Source organism: Spea bombifrons, chromosome 6 (assembly GCF_027358695.1).
Source record: "Spea bombifrons isolate aSpeBom1 chromosome 6, aSpeBom1.2.pri, whole genome shotgun sequence".
Lineage (NCBI taxonomy): Eukaryota > Metazoa > Chordata > Amphibia > Anura > Pelobatidae > Spea > Spea bombifrons.
In genome coordinates this window covers 38,501,448-38,522,412 of record NC_071092.1, presented here as the reverse complement: position 1 = coordinate 38,522,412, position 20,965 = coordinate 38,501,448, and the positions used below count along the sequence as shown (strand labels likewise).

The 20,965-nt window shown below is 39.0% G+C and overlaps 1 protein-coding gene across 1 annotated transcript in view; it reads right to left on the bottom strand.

Moving 5' to 3' along the window:
* The window catches only part of ASTN1 (astrotactin 1), a 120,985-nt gene that overhangs the window by 54,011 nt on the left and 46,009 nt on the right, over window positions 1–20,965 (bottom strand). Inside the window, exons 3-4 of the mRNA XM_053468591.1 lie at window positions 18,799–18,986; window positions 6,367–6,763 (exon numbers count right to left, since the gene is read on the bottom strand). Coding sequence (XP_053324566.1) covers window positions 6,367–6,763; window positions 18,799–18,986 — 585 coding nt within the window. The remainder of the gene's footprint in view (window positions 1–6,366; window positions 6,764–18,798; window positions 18,987–20,965) is intronic.

Genomic DNA, 20,965 nt, shown 5'->3' with positions numbered 1-20,965 from the left:
AGGATGAAAGAGAAAAAAACACATTTAAGAAAATGCAAGATGGGTTTTTGATGATTTACAAGAGTTAGTCAAGATCTGTCAAGCACTGTAGATTATTGAACCTGAATTAAGAGACTAAACTGTGATGCTTGAATAGTTAAATAGAACAGCCCCCCTTCCAAAAAAAACCCCCTGCAAAACAAGAATTGCTTTCTAATTAATTTCACAGTCTGACTAGTTTGTCTAATTAAATTTAATAACACTGTGGAAAAGGTGCGGTTGCTTTAATTGCCTTCGTAAATTAGCTAGAAATTCTGATCCCTGGGGATAGCTCTAAGATTTTCTTTTCCGGGTTAAAATAATAAATATAGTAACATATTAACATAGTAATTGGGAGAGAAAAACGTCTACTTCTGTATATGCAGCTACATGCTTCTGTTTTTGGACGTTTTCCTCTAGAATATGGACTGTATACATTATACTGGAACATATTAATGACTGTAGGGTTTACATGACACCTTACATACAATGAAGCATTCTATCCCTGCTTAAATCACAAGGCTTCGAAAAGAGTTGTAGCCATAGTGGGGCTATCCAGGTTATGAACACTCTGGGAAGCTGATAATAGTTGAAGATCTTTAGTTTATAGTCCTATAATATATCAATGGACTACTGGACTAATGGGTATGTACGATGTTGATGCTGTGGCTTTAGTTTGTAATAATCTTGTGTGAAAATATAACTTTTCTATACAGTACTAACTAGAATACATTAAAAGATATCTAAGCTAGGACCAAATTCATTGATTTCTGCCCTGTCCCTCCACACCTTTAGGACCCCCTTAATTTCAGCCAGATCTATCGACTTATTAAATCCCTTTATCTTGTTTCTTTAAGTCGAATAGTTATGTTAATATCTGGGAATTCTCCGGGTTTGACCCGGAAATTGTCGGGTGAGCACTGCTTCTCCGACACGCCCCGCTCCTTTTTTTCTTTAAATTGGGGTGGTGCCTGCTGCCATCAGCGGGAACTCCCCCCGACATCAGCGGGAACTCCCCCGATCTCAGTGGGACCGCCCCTGATGTCAGCAGGAACTCCCATTAACTTCAGCGGGACCGTCCACTGACATAACGGGACTGCCCACCGACATCAAGGGACTGCTCACCGACGTAGCGGGACCACCCGCTGACGTCAGTGTGCAGTCCTGGTCGCGTCCTGCAAGGGAAGGCTCCAGGTAACCGGAGCCCAGAACTTCCCAGGTATGGTAATGTTATTTACTACTTGTTATGTAATGTTGAACAGAGCTGCGGAATATAAAGGCACTATATAAAACAATAAATAAAAATACCACTTCTTTTAGTTTAGTTTTCTACTTCCCGGTTTCCAGCTGCCGTAATGTCTTCAAATAGCCCTGAAAGATCACTGGGCAAAATTAAAGTGTTTGAGGGGCAGTTGTCGCCATTTGCTCTTGATTTCAGAGACATATGGATCCAGGTATGCAGCTGTGAAGTAAACCACATAATGCCAGATTCCGCATTCTTTCTAAGGCATTAGCATTCCTTTTAAACATAATTTGTAACATTGATGCATGATGAGTATAGCAGATACTAAAGGCATTTGCACCTGTGTTCATGACTAAGCCGGGGTGTTTAAGACCCCACTGTGTAATTAAACTCTTTTGTGCATTGCTATTTTTGTTGATGTTGGATACACCCTACATTTCAAACCTTATTTTATTGAAACAAGAACAAAAACCAGCACAACAAAAATTAGCTGTCTAATAAAATATCCGTCTCTCTCGGTGACTGGAGTTAATGTTTTAGGAGGGGACTCAGAGCATCGGAAGTCATAAACGTGGCTGGGGGCACAAATTAGAATTAAGACAGCCACATGTAGGCTCCAGACAGACAGTTTGACAAGCCTCTCCTAAGACAAATGCAGACAATCACATGCCTTTCTTACCTTGGTATAATCAAGGAATGATAAGATCTAAAGAGTATAATTGATGGAGATAAGCACCACCCTTTGGTTTTTTCCAGACAGACTCTTCTCTTATCTCCCGTCAGAATCCACCAATTATTTCCGACGTCTCCTTTCACTTCACAGACATTCATTACAAGCATACCAAAACAGCAATGAATCAGCAGTGAGCCAATGACTGCCGATGCAATGCAAGTTCAAAGAAAGATTTTCGGGGATCCTGTATCAGAGAATGATGGCAGCATGGTGGCTTTAAGGCACTGATTGGCCAAAAGCAGACTTAAAGTATAAGTAAAGTAGCTCCATGCTCTACTGCGGTCTCAAACAGGACTTCCCAAACAGTATATACATACCTGGGTTCATTTGACAGCATTTAGGAACAATTGGGCCCATCTAGTCTGCCCATCTTTCCTTCTATAAAGACTCAAAGCTTATTCAGTCCTTGGCCTCGTCTTAGATTCAGGATGTCCAGTATGTTGCATAGTAAACAATTAGGGCGCATCTCACTGGTGACTATGGCAGGATACACTTAAAACAAGCATGAGCTCGACATATGGCTACCCTGAATCTAAGATGAGATCAAGGACTGATTAAGGTCTGAATCTTTACAGAAGAAAAAAACTGCTGTCAAATGTTATGCTTCTATCAATAAATCTCTTTGTGACTTTACTTTATTGCATCGTTAAAGTATGAGTTACTTAACTAGTAAATTAGCCGAAAAAGATCTCTAAGGTCTCTAAACAAATACTGCATTAAAAGTAGTAATTCCATGAGAAACCAACAAAAACATGGCTCTCAATAAAATGAATTCCCACATATACTGTATTCAAATGCAGTAAAACATTTGAGCAGAACTTAAATATACAATTATAGTTCTGTACGTCACCTATCATATAAAGATAGAATAACATTAAAATATATATATATTTTCATGATAGATTGAACTATGCTTGAGTGACGCTTCAAAGAAAAAAATCAGTAGCAGATGTTAGGCGATATGCATATAGGCTATCATTACTTGTACTTTTTCTCGAGTATGGTATTCAAGATCTAATTGCTGGCTAAACAGACTGTGTAATAGGTTGTGTTAAGATCATTTTGAATTTCAGAACCCAATGTACTCAATATTTCAAAGGTAATGTTATTGGAACTTCTAATATCACCGCCAGGCAACAGAATCATGGTAAACTCTTGCGATAAGCGGTACAACTTCTGTCCTTTCACTTGCCCTTTTACTAGAACAATTTTAAAGGTTCTCAAAGCTCTAAGCAAGCTGTTACCTAAGTGGTACTTAAAGTGTTTAGTACAAGGTAGTGGGTCATAAGTCATTACCTACTTGTGTATATAAGGAAGTAGTTAGCATTTAAGAAAGATTATATATACACTACTGTTCAAAAGTTTGGGGTCACTCAGAAATGTCCTTGGTTTTGAAAGAAAACGCTAATTATGTCCATTAGAATAATGTGAAATGGATCAGAAATACAGTATAGATGTCGTTAATGTTGGAAATGACTATTGTTGCTGGAAACGACTGTTTTCTTATGGAATATCGTCATGGACCCAGAAGCCCTTTATCAGCAACCATCACTCCTGGGTTCCAATGGCACGTTGTGCTCACTAATCCAAGTTTACATTTAAAAGGCTAGTTGAACGTTAGAAGATCATTTTGCAATTGTGTTACAGCTAGAAATTTCCTAGTTTGCCATGAAAACAGCTACGTGACCCCAAACTTTTGAACGGTAGTGTGACATGCAAGACGCAAGTGGATGAAAATAACCATGTTTTACTCCATGTCGTGAGTTATCAAGACTGTAAAGGCTGTGAGATGATGTCTGACCTCCAAACATTGCCAGCAAAAAATTAATGTGTTTAACCCCTTCAGTGTCTTTTAATGTCTTGACCAAATTTTGGGTACATGTAGGAAAATCCTGAAACCTTTCCTTGTGACTACCAATGATCAGACGAGAGATTAGTAGCGTGTCCAAATTTACCCTTTATCTGGGGACACATATGGGCTTATGTCCTGGCTACCACTGTCCTGGCAGATGTCCTGATTCTTAGGACTGCCAGCAGAAGAGCATGCACAAGGTGCATATAAAATCAAATGAAAATGGGACTTTCTAGGGAAGAAACAACTTGGGACTTTCACGTTGTCATTATAAAAATGAATTATTGGTAAATGACCTTCCTGACTGCACCCATAACAGTATGTCTCAGAATGATTTGAAGTGAGTTATTATTTTTTGGAATCAACACCTGTAGATGTCAGAGGAAGGGGTGAGCTTAGGGCTCATTATCACATAATTTGCATCTCGTTAAGAGTAACATCTGGCAATTCCAAGCCTGAGCTTGTTACATGATGCTCACCCTACCAACAGTGCATTACAGCTAATTAGGGAATTTGAGTTTACCAATGGTATTCTACATCTTAACACAGTTTAGTCAATATGGGCCATGTTTTTTTTCTTATTTGCAGTATATTTATGCCAATTAAGAGCAAATTGTATCCAACACAATATAATTGTAATACACGATACATTGTTGATACACCTTTGTACGAATGGTGTGTGACTACCTTTGATAGCCTTTGGAAGGATCATGTAACTATGTAAAATCCCATGATGCTCAGCTAGGTCATGGCTGACTGATCATGAGATTCATAATAAGACAATAGTTGTCTGTTCGTCGTGTAAATATATCCAGTAATCATATAATACAAGGCTACATATATTTATCTTTAAATTGCCATACTGTTACCCAAAAAACTTTCCTAAGGAAATGGAAGCGAACAAGTACATCTCCAGTTATCAAGGGCCAGCCATTTTTAGATACCCCCGGTTTAGCAGAGGGCAAGGGCATACCTAGAGTATTTGGCACCCAGGGAAGATCCTATTTTTGCTCCACACCCACCTTCCCACACTTTAAAACGTAAAAAAACCCACACTCGCTCTTACTCACACCCTCTCTCAGGCTCTCTCTCATTATCTCCCTACCTTCCCCACTGACCACTTCCACGTCCCTGTCTACTTTACTACAACTCAGTTTTTCTCCTCTGTCTTCTTTTTCTCTGTATCAGCACAGCTGACCGGGCCTCACAGAGCGCTTCCTCAAAATGGCGGAGCCTCCGCACACATCCTTTCTCCTGATTGGACGGACAGGGCAGAAGCTGTCCACAAGGTTCGCGCCCCGGCTCTGCCATTTTGCGGAAGTACTCTGGGAGGCCTGGTCAACCGAGCTGATGCCAGTGGGAAGTGGACGAAGAATGAAGACAGAAGAAGAAGAGGCAAGAGAAGAAGTGGAGCTGCGGGAAAGGAGGGATTGGCGGAGACGTTAAGAAAGAGAGAGAGAATTTCTGGGAGATTTGGGAACTCTGATGAGTATCAATTATTTCACATGGATCTCAATAAAAAACCAAATGAAATCCAGGCCTATTTGCGGTCCTTGAGGGCAATACATTTGCAGCCCTGTTTTAGAACATTGGAAGTGTAAAAACAGGTGTTCCCTTCATGTAAAGTGTGCAAGGTGCTGATGACACACACATTAAGGCTATAGAGCCATCATTACCAAGGTGCTAAAGACAGGTTTACAGTCAATTAAATGTGTCCCAAACTAAATAAAAACACAAGGATGATTAGCTGTGTAGTTATAGATAGGGGAGACTATGTAACATTTTATACTTCCAGGTAAACCCATCTGTTTTTTTCCCACAAAAATGCAGGCATCAAGTTAGAATAGTCCTAATTATTGATTTATTTTTTGACTGAAATGTCTACAACTGATTCTATTTGCGCAGGATCAGTAGCACCTACACAAAAGCATAAAGGGAACGGGCAGCGTTGCTGGGAGGTTGGGTTTTTTATAATTATGTCACTATTATTACTTTGGATGAGTAAATAATTATTACTTATTAATGAATAATATAATAATATAATATAATTGAAATAATATTGAAATATTGAATTTGGGCTGATGAATACTATAGCCGTTGCTGCCGCCCAAGAGTGATGGGTGTTTGAGCGCAGGGCTTTCTTCTGTGTGTTAATATAATAATATTACTTATTAATTTAGTTTAATACTTTAATCTAGTCTTTGATATATGCATTCCTGACATTGGATTTAAGAATTAGACAATACAACATAATATGTAGGCTTGGTTTCCCCTACTAGGAAGACTAGAACACCAGAAGGTGTTTGTAAGCATAGGCAAGCCCAGTGCCACCTACACTCCACCAATTTAACCAATTTCCCACCCATTGCTATAAGAATATGTTGGTGAATTATTACTGAACAAATTAAAATATACAGCAACTATCCTAAATGATACCCAACCAAATGTGCGATTAAAACCTAGGTCAGTTATTCCCACCCATCTGAGTCATTGTTATGTGTCCTGCTGTTGATATCGCACCAGGAGTAAGGTCAATCGTGTTCTTTTCTGAGCAACCCTGTAGAGAATCCATGGCTCGTGAAACCTGGCTTCCAAATTCTTCTCCTCCATTCATGCACTCGCGTTGAAGGTGATGACGAAGCTCTGTCACGTCATACTCATACCCATCCAAGATTGGTGTTTCGCGAATGCCAAGGCTTCCACCAGGATGAGTGGATTGTCCACGTGCATTCCGCAGACTCTCTCTCCCGTGACCACCACCAATTAGCACCGATGGGATATAATGGATCTCATTGGCTGCCTCTGCACTGGCGCTCTTCTGGGGCTGTGGGGCACGTCTTCTCTTGCACCAACGTCTCCTCGTATACAGGATAAGAAGCAAGCATAGGATGCAGAGTAGAAGAGCAATCATACCTCCCTAATAGCACAGCAGAAAGAAAAAAAAATCATATGAAATAAAGAAAGGCAGAACTTAATACCTTGAAAAAAAAGAAACAAAAAATGTTATTTCTTTCAGGAAAGCGGGCTAATCCGAGCAAAATAACACATGCGGAGATAAAGTTAAAAAATACAATAGAGGAATGTGTAAACAGGTTTTGCATAATAGGGGCATAATAATATCCTCTGATACCCTGATGGAATAAAAGTATCTAAAAAAAGGGATAAAGTAAAGACGACTCAAATTGGAAAATTATAATTTCATTCTATTTGTGTATTGCACATTAAATTACACTATAGAATTAATCATACATTGTACTCTCTATGTATCAAAAGCTGTGAAAATTAAAATAACAATGGATGTATTTTGTATGCCGAGCCTACTTGAAGAGAAACCGTACATTTTGTACATTTTGTACTTTTCTGTCTATCAAGGTTTTATTTTTTTCCCCCTTCTTAGACAAAATTCTTTGCGGAATGTAAAGTCTTCCAAAATTCTCTGCATAACAATGTCCATCAAATGTAAGATTCTACTGACAAGCGTGACCCTTCAGCGAGCGGAACAAAACTGTGGGCCAAATGATGCCTGGACCTGGTATGGTTTATATTCACCTTTACGCTATTCTTAGAACACAGACGCGGGGAGTAAGGAAACCAAATGCAAAGTTAATTAAACATTTTTAATTGTTAATCAACAGGATTGGCATATAATAAGCCTGCAGTATGGCTGGAATAAAAGCATAGGAAATGGTGTGAAGCGAGGAGGAAGTATCGGAAACCGCGAGGAATGAGGAGCTGTCCCTAGCCGGTGGTGCTGATCTTTTTTCTATAAGTGTGTGTGAATTACACAGGAAACACTCAATACAAAATGTTTCAAAATAAAGAAAATATATATTGTGTTGCGCTGTCTTGCGACACAATACTATTATGTAAAGATCAATTTTCACCACCGATTGACACGTACTGAAGTGTTTGTGCTGAAACATGGCCGCTTTACTGGAGTAAATGGCTGGTTTGAAGCATACGCCAATAAACACTACCTCAAGGTTTACATTAACCAGCTACAAGGTGACAGTCAGTAAGGCAAGGGTTGCTGATTATTTGCAGCAGGGGGTCAGGCCAAGTTACCATTTAGCTGCCATGAGGTGCTTTCAGGAAAAAAAGCAGTTTACAAACTAGATTGGGGGAGGACAGAGAAACAAAAGAGGAGGCTTACAGGCTCCTCAAAATGTAATGTAGTTATTTTACATATGTTTGAAAGTGTGGAGAATATGTTATCGCAGCATAGCTGACAGCCGCGTAGGGGCAATACCTGCCTAACAAATGACTTTTCTTTAAAAAAAAACCCATTTCTTCTAACAATAATGAGTTTCCACAAACGGGGAGGAATTAATCAGAGGATATAAGAATCAGCAGATAAATTATGTGACTGCTGCTTGTATGATAGATGGGTATCTATTATATACTGAATGATTACATTCAGAATTTATGATACATATATTTTTTACTTCGCAGAACTGAATAATGTGTGCGGCATGATGTAGATATGACATCATATCCTAGCGTTCCACACAGAGCCGTGAATTTGAAGGCAGATAAGAACCACGCCATGTATCTAGTTCGCCATTTTTCCTGCCGTAAAGAGTGGTGAAGACGCGATGTGGGCCTGGGGCTTGGGGCACGGCCCTGGGTCAGACATAGGAGATAGACCTCTATAAATACATCACTGAAGTTAAGCTCAATTGCAAATGTCTTCCCCTCATCCAGGTTGCTATAGTTACCTTAGATCTTTCCACACTTTCTGTTTCTGGCTGTCGTATCAACGGCTGGCTTGCAAGAGTGGAAATTTGAGAGTTCCCTAAAAGACTGAATTTGTTTTTTTAAAATAAATTGGGGCACCATAAGGGGCCATTTGTCCATCGCAGTGGCTGCTACTTTAAATCCCTCAGCTACTGTGTAATTCCTTCTGAAATCACGCCGTCAATCACCATTCCGTATCACAAAGTTGCGCCACGTAATAGGGCAATCTTACAAAGTAAAGTAATTCTTCCACTTGCTGTTTCTGACATTTGCAGAGAAAAACAACCCTTAGTCGATTATGATACATTTCTAAAGACAGCGTGTCAAATTCATGTGCAGCAGCAGCCCAGTTTATTAAACAAGCTTTTGCTCATTTTTTTTCCCTAGTAAGGAAAAGCAATATTTCACTTTTACAGTAAACCAAATAAAAATCCCACTACTAAAGACAGTAATGTTTAAAATAATAAAATATACTGTGATTTGGGACTACCAGCTAAAACGCTGGAAATAGTAGCTAATGGTACATTGTAAAGCAGTTTTTCCCCTATCGGCTTTGCCGTTTGCATGCGGAAGGAGATGTTTGTTCAATAACCATAAAGTTGAGCTGAATGGACAATTAGACCAAGAGTTGTTGCCTTCTCTCTTCACTATAATTAAGTCCTACCAGCCTTTCCTAACTAATCAGATCAATTAACAGGGTCAATACTGTTTGAATGGGAAGACATCCGAGCAATCTTCGTGACTTGACCAGGACCTCAAGTTAGTGGTGTGCTTACAGCTCCATTCATCGCGTGTGCACTCAAGCTGAGCTGAGTTCAATCTGAGTGGTGGAGCTTTGGGATAGAGTGAGGTATGCCCAATTTAGTATGGATGCTGGCACATTTTGCTATTTAGTAGTTGTGTTTATAGTAGCCTCACAATCATCATCATTATTATTGAGAAAGAGCCCCCCACTATTCTGTCCAGGCTAATCTGATACTAAGACATAGGTCACTACCTGAAATATATTTTATGTTTTGCACATTCACACATAACCACCAGCACGGCACAGAATGTATGCAACATTTACATAATGGCTGAATCCTTTATGTGCTCCTTTTATGGTTGTATTATGCCTTCTGTGTAGGACAGGACTTGTTTGTGCACATTAGAACATATATACCATCTTTTTTCTAATTGTGACCCATTATTTTGTCTTAAGTTCCTTATATCAAATAATTTAAGATATAAATACAGACGTTTTAAAAAGATGTACCTTCAAGTTATTTTGACACCCAACCATACTAATGCACATTAATTGGCACTGCCTAAAGCAGAACCCTTGAAATGCAGTGCTTTCTTTTGACATCCAGCAATATGCCACCAAAGTGTTGGAACAATGTGACAAAATACAATTCAGAACCAACAAAGGATTGTTGGATCGAGACAGAAACAAGAAGTGATCCTATTCACTCTTATAAGGACCCGAAGATGTGTTGACAGCTCAACTCTTTGTTATAATTATTCACATAACATATTAAGATGTGAGCCGGGCGTTTAATGCATCGTAGGGAGGACTGAATGTAAAGTGGGGGAAACAGACAGCTTGTTATCAAAATTAATTACTCAGGAAATAAATATCCACCGAGAATGCATTGGAAGACAGCGACAAGGGGATCTTCCAGCTTCATAAGGAATACAGAAAGTCAGTTAGAAAACCCCCAGGCTGTGACCTGTTCTGTAAATGACAATACTCAGTGTCCCAATTTATTATATGCAAGAAAGTCTACGGGGCATCCATCCATCAAGCATTCACTGCCAAGAGATTACGGAAGATTATTAATTCCATTAGTGTCGTCACCCACTCATAGCAAATGCTGCAGAGGCTTCCGACGAGCATGTGCTTAAAAACTGGCTCAGACTGATTAGAGGAAAAGGTGGGCAAAGGTGAATAATTAATGTTTTAATTACGGGTGCAAAGTAATAGATTAATAGAGAAAGCTCCCATTTTTGGTTTTCTATATGTATTTCCCATTAATGCACAATGCTGGCCAGTTTAAAAATCAACAATGTAAAACTACTTTCTACGGCTCATTTAATTAACATAAAATAAAAATAAGAGAAATAAGAGGGAAAGCTTGGCCCTCTGGCCTTAAGGCTTGGAGAGCTTGAAGTACTGAGGTTGCTTGGAGCCCCCTGACCACTGTCCAGGTCTGGATGCATGTCACTGTAAGGTGAATGTACGTGTTACACAGTCGCCTTGGATCTCCAAGTGCTTTTCACTTTTACCTGTCACTAGCGGTAACCCTTTAGGCTAGGTGTGCACTTATTGTGTAGCCCTTGCAGGTGGCCCCCTCAGATGACTCCAGTAGCCATACCTTGCTGGGAAGTACCAAGAAGATCCAGCCATAGGCATCGCTACAGGGAAGCAATTGCCCCCCCTAGATTATTCCTTACTCTCCCTTTTGCCCCCCCAAATTCGGAACCCCCATATATAAAGTATGGGCATACTGGTCAGTTGCCAAAGTGCTCTGCATTCTGGGGGCCCTGTGGTGAAAAGAGGTAAAAGCTGAGATGCTCTCAAGCAGGGATGTAGTTGGTCCCCCCTTTGCAGCTGTAACAGCTTCCACTCTTTTGGGAAGGCTTTCCACAAGATTTTGGGGTTTTTTTGCCCATTCATCCGGTAGAACGTTTGTTTGGTCAGGCACTGATGTTGGATGAGAAGGTCTGTCTTGCAATCTCCGTTCCAGTTCATCCCAAAAGTGTTCGATGGGGTCAGGGCTCTTTGAGGTCAGTCAGGTTCTTCCACACACAACTCATCCAACCATGTTTTTTTAGACCTTGCTTTGTGCGCTGGGGCTCAGTCATGCTAGAATAGAAAAGGGTCTTCCCCAAACTGTGACCACAAAGTTGGAAGCATGGCATTGCCCAAAATGTCTTGGTATGTCCCCTTCAGAATGCCATAAATGCCCCTGTTGGTGTAATGGTCTGGTGTCCCAATACTTTAGTGTATCATCTAGTGCATCACATAATAATTTAACAGAAACAAAAGAAAAAATCCTGAGTTTACAATTTTTCCGTAATCAAAAACTGAATCCATATTTACTGGTCATTTATTAATGCTTTAGCATTCTCAATTCCACGATGATAAATAAAAAGTGAGATAATCCAGTTTCATTAAACAGAATGTCACTATATAATGCAGCAGCTACAATACATAGGCTTATTATTATTATTTATTTATCATTATCTTTTTTTAATAAAGAGCTTTAATAGTGTAATATCCCAATTTAAACACATATGCAGAATGGCAGCTGCCCGAGGTCTAATTAACGTTCCAATCCTAGATAATTGCTTGTGTTTGAGTTTCTGCTCTTCAAACACAAAAAAAAAAGAGTTTCCTTCCATCCATTCTCTCCCTTGTCCTTTCATGGTCAAATAAAAGAGAAACCCATTCTAATTGTATCTTTCTGGTGGTTCAGACTGTTGACTGGGGCTGCGCTATTAGCTCAGAGTCTCATTAACCCCTTAATGACAAAGCCCGTACGTGTACGGGCTCAAAATGCATTGTTTTCAATGGGTTTAGGGGCCGCCATTGTCCTTAATGGGTTAATGCAAGCCGAATGGGCATACCTAAAAGGTACTACGTGTGAAATATGAGTGGTATAAATTATTCTGAAAACTGGTATCGAGAAAAAAAGGAAATAAAGGCAAATCCTTTCATCTTAACACAGATGATAGATTTGGTAACTATAAACACAATGAAGTCAAGAGACTCTGGCAGAAGGAGTTCAAAGGGAAACCCGCTAATGACGGAATGAAAAAGAAGCAGATTCCCAATGCATGTTTATTTTATAGTTCAAAGATATCTTGGCGATATCAAGCAGTAAGGTGCCATTTCTTTTTCTTCTTTTTTTTTTGGTCCATCACTTCTAGTTTTATTCTTTTCATGTCAGCATTTTAATATCGAGAAATGATGTTAAATTTAAATAAAAGGAACATTAGAAGCAGAAAAATAAGTCATCTTCACACAATGCACGGCACTGTCAGCGATTGTCAGGCCTTTTTTTGTGTTTGAAGCCGCAGCCTCCTGATTTATAGAAATAAATTCAGTAAATTTAGGGTCCAATGAGCAGTCATTTTTCTCTTGACTTTTTTTCAGTGGGAAATAGCACAAGGAGATTGAGTATTGGTAACACAAATAAAACAAACTATAAGAAATTGAAATAAAAAAAACAAATATTTTGGCTTGTAACAGCTAATTTGCCGCATAACTGGAATCAAAGCAATATCAAGGACTTCTAGGATCTATACATCAATTTATAAAGAATAATATCACAGACACTTCCTCTCTAATTACAAAAACAGCCTTATTTCTCTTCTCTTTAATAGTTGGGAGGAGGTGTACAAACATAATGGAATAGTATTGTTTTTGTTCATGAAATTGGCCCATTTTTATACATTTTCAGTTAAGATGTCTTGCTAAGGCACTTCGGTGCTATGATTTCTTGAATTTTAATTAATAACACAAATTTTATTTTTATAAACAATTAGAAATCCATGTGAAATTCACACCTGACAAGTTCCTTTTTGTGTCCAAATGGGCTTGACAGCAATGCAGTCTGACGGGTATGCATATGTGCAATATTATCCTGGCCGGGGTTCATTCATCTTCTCCACGTCTTTCATTTTACATGGATTTTTATTGAAAGTTACATTTTAATCAGCATTCTGTCCTGCCTTTTTGATCTTTAGCCCAGACAGTGCTGAGCTACATTTTGGTTTTACTGTTTGATCAGATGTAATCTTAATCTCAGAGCACCGTTGAGTACTTTTGCCTTGGCTGGACTCTCCTAATGATGTTTTTGGCTATTGCCAATGGGCATCCCAGTTGGACTAAGTATTGCCAGCCACCTTGTCTAAACAGCGATTTGCAACCACGCCAAGAGAGGCTTACACCCTGAAATATTTACACAAAGAGGAAAACATAGAATTGCCTTTTTTCAACCTTCAATACTTTACATTTATATTTTATAATGCCAGCAGAATTCTGTTGTATAAACCCCTGATATAATCTGATTTAAGTATATGTCTTCTACAACTACCCCATTCATTAACTACCAGAGTGTTGCAGCTAATTATAATCTAAATATCGGTGGTAGATGGGAAATTAGCATTTTTTTAAAAAGGATGTATACCCCACATATTTTGGGTGCATACGTTTCCTTTAAGGTAGTTGCTAAGCGCTTCTTATTTAGGGAGAAGTCACTACATGAAAAGATGTTTTTTTTCTTGTACGGAAGACGTCATCAAACAAAATGTAGCAAATGTTACCATGTGAATACTTTGGTTCCATTCCTAGGCTTTTTATTTAACTAGAAGAAAATGCTGAAATGAGAAGGGAAAATGAAGGATGTTTTCCTGCAAAGACGCTCCGCATTGTATGCATTCTTAAAGTGGTTTACATCAGAGAAGCAGAATTTTAAGTGCATTTTAGGAACCGGTATTACTGGTTTAGATCCCAGTATGATTAAAGGCCTATTGCATTTTTAGAGTACAGAATGTATCAGCTAGCTATTGACAATGCTACGTAAATACATCAATGGAGGGAGCATGGAAAAGATCCAGCCAGTGCTGGAATGCATCATGAAGAACTGATTGGAATGATCCCAGTAGCAGATGATTTCTCCAGCTGCAAAATGGGGCTCCAAATGTGGTCCAGACTTATTTAAAGTAGTCCAACACTCACACTCAGCTCAGCTAGTCTGGGTCTGACACTGGAACAAACAGTTTTCCAAGGACAGTGAAGGACCAGCTCACAGATCAGCTAAAAGAGCTGTGACTACTGTATATATTTACCAAACGCCTAAGTGCCTCTAAACATTGTTAATCAAAACTTGAGCTGCCATAAGATCCGTGTATGAGCATCAATGCTTAATCATGCACTTGGAAAAAAAATTGTCATTACACATAAAATGTCTTAAGAGCTCAGGCTCTTAGTCAAGTGCCAGACAGAATTTCATAAATCTTTTGAGCCAGCATTTTAGAACAAATATATTAGAATATTAAACAAATACTATTAAATGAACAACATAAAGAGACCAGGTCATTTTTTTTAAATTTTGAATGTTATCAGCTACAATGATCAAGTGAGTGTTCTAAAACATACATTTTTGTTATAATTTATTTAGTTGTTAGTTTATTTTAATAGTTATTCAATGGCAAAACAACCTTTCATTCATGCCAGGCTTAATTTCTCAAACGGAAAAAAATCTATGAAATACAAGATAAAGTTCATTGAAATTAAGTTCTATCCCCCATGTGCTTTTGTTAATGATATCAGACATGGCATTAAAAATGACATCATCAATGAGACAGTGATGACAGTGCTTCCTGCTGAAATGTTAAGGGGGGTTCTTTTGGAACCGATTAATTATCCCCCCCAAGCACATGTGGTGGGGGAAGAGAAGGGGCAATGTGCATGCCCCTCCTGAAATTTTGAAAGGGTCCCCTAGGTCAGTGCCAGAGCAGTGAATACAGCTCTCTGGCACTACAGGCAGGGCCGGCCGAAAACTTAACGCCGCCTGGGGCGAAGTTTAAAACGCCGCCCCCCCCGCCGACGCCGGGGGGGGCATTTTAAACTTTGCCGACGTCATAATCCACGATCCCTCCCCCCCGGTACTTACCTTTAAACAGTCCTGCGGCGAGTCTCCCTGCTCTGCCACGGTGCCGGCTTGTAATGCTGAGCGCCGGAAATTGACGTCACTTCCGGCGCTCTGCATTACAAGCCGGCACCGAGACCGAACAGGGAGACTCGCCGCAGAGGAGAGAGAGAGAGGGGCGCCGAGCGGGTAAGCGAAAGCCACTCGGTGCCCCTCTCTCTCTCTCCTCCGCTTCAAAAAAAAAACAAAAAAAAAAAAAAGCGCTTGGGGCGGCAAAGTGCCGCCCCTTCTAAAGTGCCGCCTGGGGCAATTGCCCCAGTCTGCCCCATTATAGGGCCGGCCCTGACTACAGGGGCTACCTGTAATGAATGAAATCTTTACAGCCTAACATGGGGAATGATTGCCAAGTCCGTGCAGTTTCTTTACGCATGTGCAGCCAACACGTTAACTGGGGTTAAAACGCTTGTATTTTTTTAAAATGTAATCACAAATATTTAGATTTTGGTGGCAGTCCATTCACAGGGTTTGGCTGTAGATCTGACTAATGTGCTTTTAATAATACGTGTCTCATAAACGACGGCACATGTAGGTTACTGAAAGTAAATGGTACCCTGGTGGCTGTAAGTGGACCTGCAAGTCTGGTCTAACCATGCTGCAGGCAAATATAAAAAAGGAATGAAGGGGAAGCCCAAACACCAACGATCTGGGAGAAAATGTCTACAATGTACAAAGTTATTTGTTAGTTATTATGTTGACAACACTTCACATTGTATTTTCTCACATATTTTCAGCTCTGTGTGATGGGCAAAAGAGCCTTGCATAAGCTATCATGAGTGATACTTGTTGTGAAGTGCATAAGATTTACTCAAAATGTGTAATTTCTGATGGAACCAGTTCTCACCACATACTGTAGCCAAAGCAGATTAAACAAAAGGCAAGCAAACATGCAGAGTTTAGGAGACATTCCATACACTGCCCTGCAAGCTTACGGGGGTACCAAGGAAAAAAATATAAAATACAGTTCTGTATACAGTAACGCAGGATAGCGCAGACAAAATATCTTCGAGATTAATTTACCAAGGACAACTGCTTATTACATAATGGCAGTCCTGACATAATAAAGTAAGTGCCTAGAGGAATGCCGACTGGACCCCATAGTTGAGACCCATGAAGACTAAACATAGATCTGGGGTTGTTGGTTCTCTTCCATCTAGAGGAAAGTTAGCATTGACAAAACCTGGTTTTCTTTAATTGTATTCCAATAAGCATTTTCTTATATCTGTATCTTAACATTGAGGTCAACATTCTCTACCCAAGCAGTACGCTGAGCTCGTTCTTCATGACAATGCTAGTTAAGTCCTGGCTGTACAACTCTTCCTAGACTGTCATTAGTCAAAATGTCAGGACTGGTGATTAAGAAAAGGCAACACTAGGCAGTGGTCTGTAAGGGGTCAGTATGTTTTTACACAAGTGACTAATATGTAGCCGTCTGGCATTGTATTTGTAATTTGTAACTAGTAATAACAATAGTGGGATTCCCACTTAAGTTAGTGCTCTGTGGAATATTAGTCCCATACTATAGCCATCTTAGAATTTTAGGAGATGCCTCCTTCAGCCATCTGGAGAACAAATGATTAACTATAAAAGATACTTCCAAACCCTGAACTCAGAGCTTTTATGGAAACTGCACATTTCAGCAAGTGAAGAAAGATAATCCCTTAGATACACAATTCTGTCATCCTTATTCTACTACCTGTAATCCTTCAAAGAACAACAAAGATATAAAGTGATCTAAAGCAATAAAGATATATAACTTGGCTCATAAAAAGTACAGACTTTTACCTTAAGATGTTTTATGGTTATAGGTCATTTCTTTAGCTTTCTAAAAACCATACATTAAATTGTAGGCTTTCTGGAATACTAAAGTGCTGAAACAAAATACAAATGTCCTAAAGAATGTTAGATGATCTTAGTACCCATAACATGAATGAGACTCTTTTTTGGATTTGAATAGCCCTATTTCTACAAAGTCTGCTATACTGCTTTGAAATATGGAAACAGAAATAATGGCCGCCTTACTGGTCAATGGGCACTGAAACATCACTGATTCAACAAAATCTAGAGGCATAGTAAGATATGGAATACCCGAAAATGTAAATTTAATTTTGAGGAGACAAAAAGTAAAAAATGTATAGTTCTAAGCATGACTCCCATGCCTCCTTGAACCCAAAGCAGTAGCCCCCGTCTTGAATAGCAAGCAAAATCTGAGGTTAGCAACAGCAAACTTGGGCAACCAAGAAGTCAGTCCAGTTGGGTTAACCAAGGGACCTAATCAAAAGGTTGTATATAATAACGTCCGCTAGACTTGTGCATTCGGATTCATAAAAAAAATTGCTAATTTATTGAAAGTTAACGACTCTACAAAACGGACGGAAACTAAGCAAAAAGTGCAGAATTTTGGTTATGTCTGAGAAGATGCGGACAAAGAAGAAAGAGAAAAGTGAAAGGTGAGAAAATAGAAGATAGAAACGAGGAGAACGAAAAGGAGGAGAACAAGACACGAAAGATGAAGTGGTTAGCAGAGAAGATAGGAAGAAATTCAGAGAGCATGAGTAAGAGAATGAATAAAAATGACAGTGTGAGAGAGTGAGAGATTCTGAGACAGTGTGAGAGTAAATGTGGGTGTCGGACAATGAATTTCCTTCCCGAATTTAAAATGACCCATGATTTTCATCCAAATGAATGGGTAGGGAACAGAATTCATTGTGCATAAACTAATGGAATAAAACCAAAAGGAAAATTTGGACCATTTGCACATGTCAGCTTGCTATGTTACAGTGTGATATATTGTCCGGGCTCTAAGTTGGGACAGTAGCCCCAATATTTCTTATTTCCGGGGAAATGATTCACTATCATTTGTAGCTGCGTTTATTGGTTACCACAATCCTGGAAGAGAGTGATGCACTAGATATGTTTGGAAAATAAAAGTTAGTACTTTCAGATAACATACATTTGTTTTTACCTTGGCTATTGAAAACATCAAATCAAGGTTAACCCACATATATACACACACAATATTGTAAAGGGCAAAAGTACTGGTTCATTGTGTATCAAATACAAGGCACCAGAGCACATTACTTAATAAAAAAACAGACATTTTACAGGTTTTCAAACAATTCCAAAGCAATGTGATTCATTAGAAAATAAAGAATATAACAGACGAGCTATGCTTGAAAATGTATTTTACAATGGTTCAATACAAAAGATGGTGAAACGCATGTCTATTATATTGGGCTCAAGATTAAAAGGGTCAACTATATATATATGTTTATCCTTTCCCTATGTGCTTGTCACAAATTGTTTTACAGTGTTATAAAAGAGTTGGGCGATATGGCAATCTCCATTTGTAGTTGGTGCTATCAAATCATCAAATGAGCCAGCCAGGTGTGATTTTGCAGACTGATCTCAAATCTGCATCAAAGTTGTATGTATTACCAACACTCTACATTGTCTTTTTTGCTGGACCATAACTGAAGTCCAACAAAAGGTGGCCAACTGTGGAATCTTAACTTACCATGACAGAGATATGTAGTATCCTCAGCTCTTCCTCTCCTGTCTCTCCATGAGGAGCTTCGGTGGTTTCTTGACCTGGAATGTTGGGGGATCCATCTTGATGGTGGATGTGGAACAGAAGAGTTCCATTCTCAAGCCACTGCTGTCTCCAGCGAACCAGAGGAATGTCTTCTGTATTGCCAGCGATCTCTGTTACGTGGAAGGAAGAGAGGGATGTCTGTTATTTTCTAATTGTATTCAAGAACTCAGCAGGCCTTCGGTAGCAATTTAAAAAACCATTAAAAAAAATCAGATTGTGATAAACAATTACTATATTAGGAACATTTTCAATAAAACCTAAAAATATATAGACCATAATTAGCACATGACTCATTCCTCAGCTGTTTTTATGTTCATTTTCAATCAATGAAATAAAAAATCTAATTCTCAGATTAATTACATGTTCTTTAGTTCCCACCTGGTCCCTCGCTGCACACACTGACATCATCATGCTGTCAAATAATATGTTTTTTCTTATAAATTAGAGGGTTGCGAAATCCTATTCGCCTGTATAGGTCAAAAGCATTTCCCATAGAGCCATTCATAATGGAGAACGGAGAAATGAAACTTTTGAAGATTTTTTAACAAACTGTCAAGAGGAATGGCGGCTCAATTAGCACCACGGCTGCTGTACGAAGAGCTTTATTTTTTATCCGCTAGGGTGTCTAGACAAAAAAGGGGTTCAGACAGCAGTTGCACCATCACCGGATCCATTATTTGATCCTGATACAGGATTTCTGTGTGATCCTGTTTGGATGAATGGCATGCCGGACAATACTAGATAGTTCTCTAATTTGCTTGTAGCCACACTAAACTAATGTATTTGGTTTGACTTGGCTTCTGGTCCAGCGCCCCCTTTACTGTAAAATAGTACATTCCAGCTTTATCAGCTTATGTGACAAGAACACGATTTTTCTTGAGACATTGGACAAAGGCGATATTAGTTCTGGAGACCTCTTTTATGTACAGTAATTATACGATACAGTATACCCTATAATATATGTTGGTCTTGGCTATATTATTTAGCAAGTAAATAGAAATAAGGATGCAAATTTCCAAATAACACAATCTCGGTGATGGAATTTTTGCTTGAGTGCCAATTTTATGATTAGTTTCTAAATGCTAAATTAGTCCCTTTATGTTCAATTCATTTGAACTGCACAATTTCATATATATTCGGTCCATTATGTTGCCAGAGTGCTGACGAGCCAACCAATAAACGCTAATTTCGGACAGTGGTATAATTAAATATACAGGTGTATCTCAAGTTAATGGTCCATCTGATGAAAATAAGACCGGGAAATTGAATAGTTCCAAAGGACTGTGTTAACTTGTCCCGTGAGGGTACCTATTGTATGAATAATAGTCATAATGTTTTGATGCCCTTTAAGTACATGTATCTTACAAATTTACACGTGCTAGTTTATAATATGGCAACATATTTCAAGGAGATGTTCCTTCAAACAAATGCCGTGGGTTACGACGGATAACAATTATTTTTCTGCAAAATTAAAGGTTTATATCATGCAACAGCCACTAAAAATGGGGAAATTGTCAACATCACGTTGTACTTTATATGATATTCATGGACGTTTGCAAACCATTAAGAGCAGTCAAAATGGTATGGACTGCATACATGGTTTATATAAGTAAAATTAACCCTATCACCTGATAAACAACTTAAGTGAATACACCTTATTTCTTGAGGTTTTAGTGCATTATCCATTCCATAGGGTCTGCTTTCAGCCCTCTCTCTCTAAGAATCCTAACTTTAACGTAAGCAATTATTACACCTGTCAGGAAGACCAACGCTTACTCCAGTGTTGCATGCAGCCTGCCCTGACTTGAATGCTCTGGCTGCGCGTCTGTAGCAGAGTAATAGTTTGACTGCGACATTCTGTGCCTCGCATTTGTTGACACTGTTTACCTTATAAAACACCTACAGTATCTTCCAAGTCTACTGCAGCCAAAATCGTCCTGATTAATAACAGCTTATGTTGTTTACCTTTCCAAGCTGTTATGAAGATAAAGTCAAGATACACCGGCGTATTTTCCGCACCCACTCAGTTCCAGTCTTTCCAAAGTCTAATACAAAATCAACAGCGTTATTCCTTACTATATATATGTCT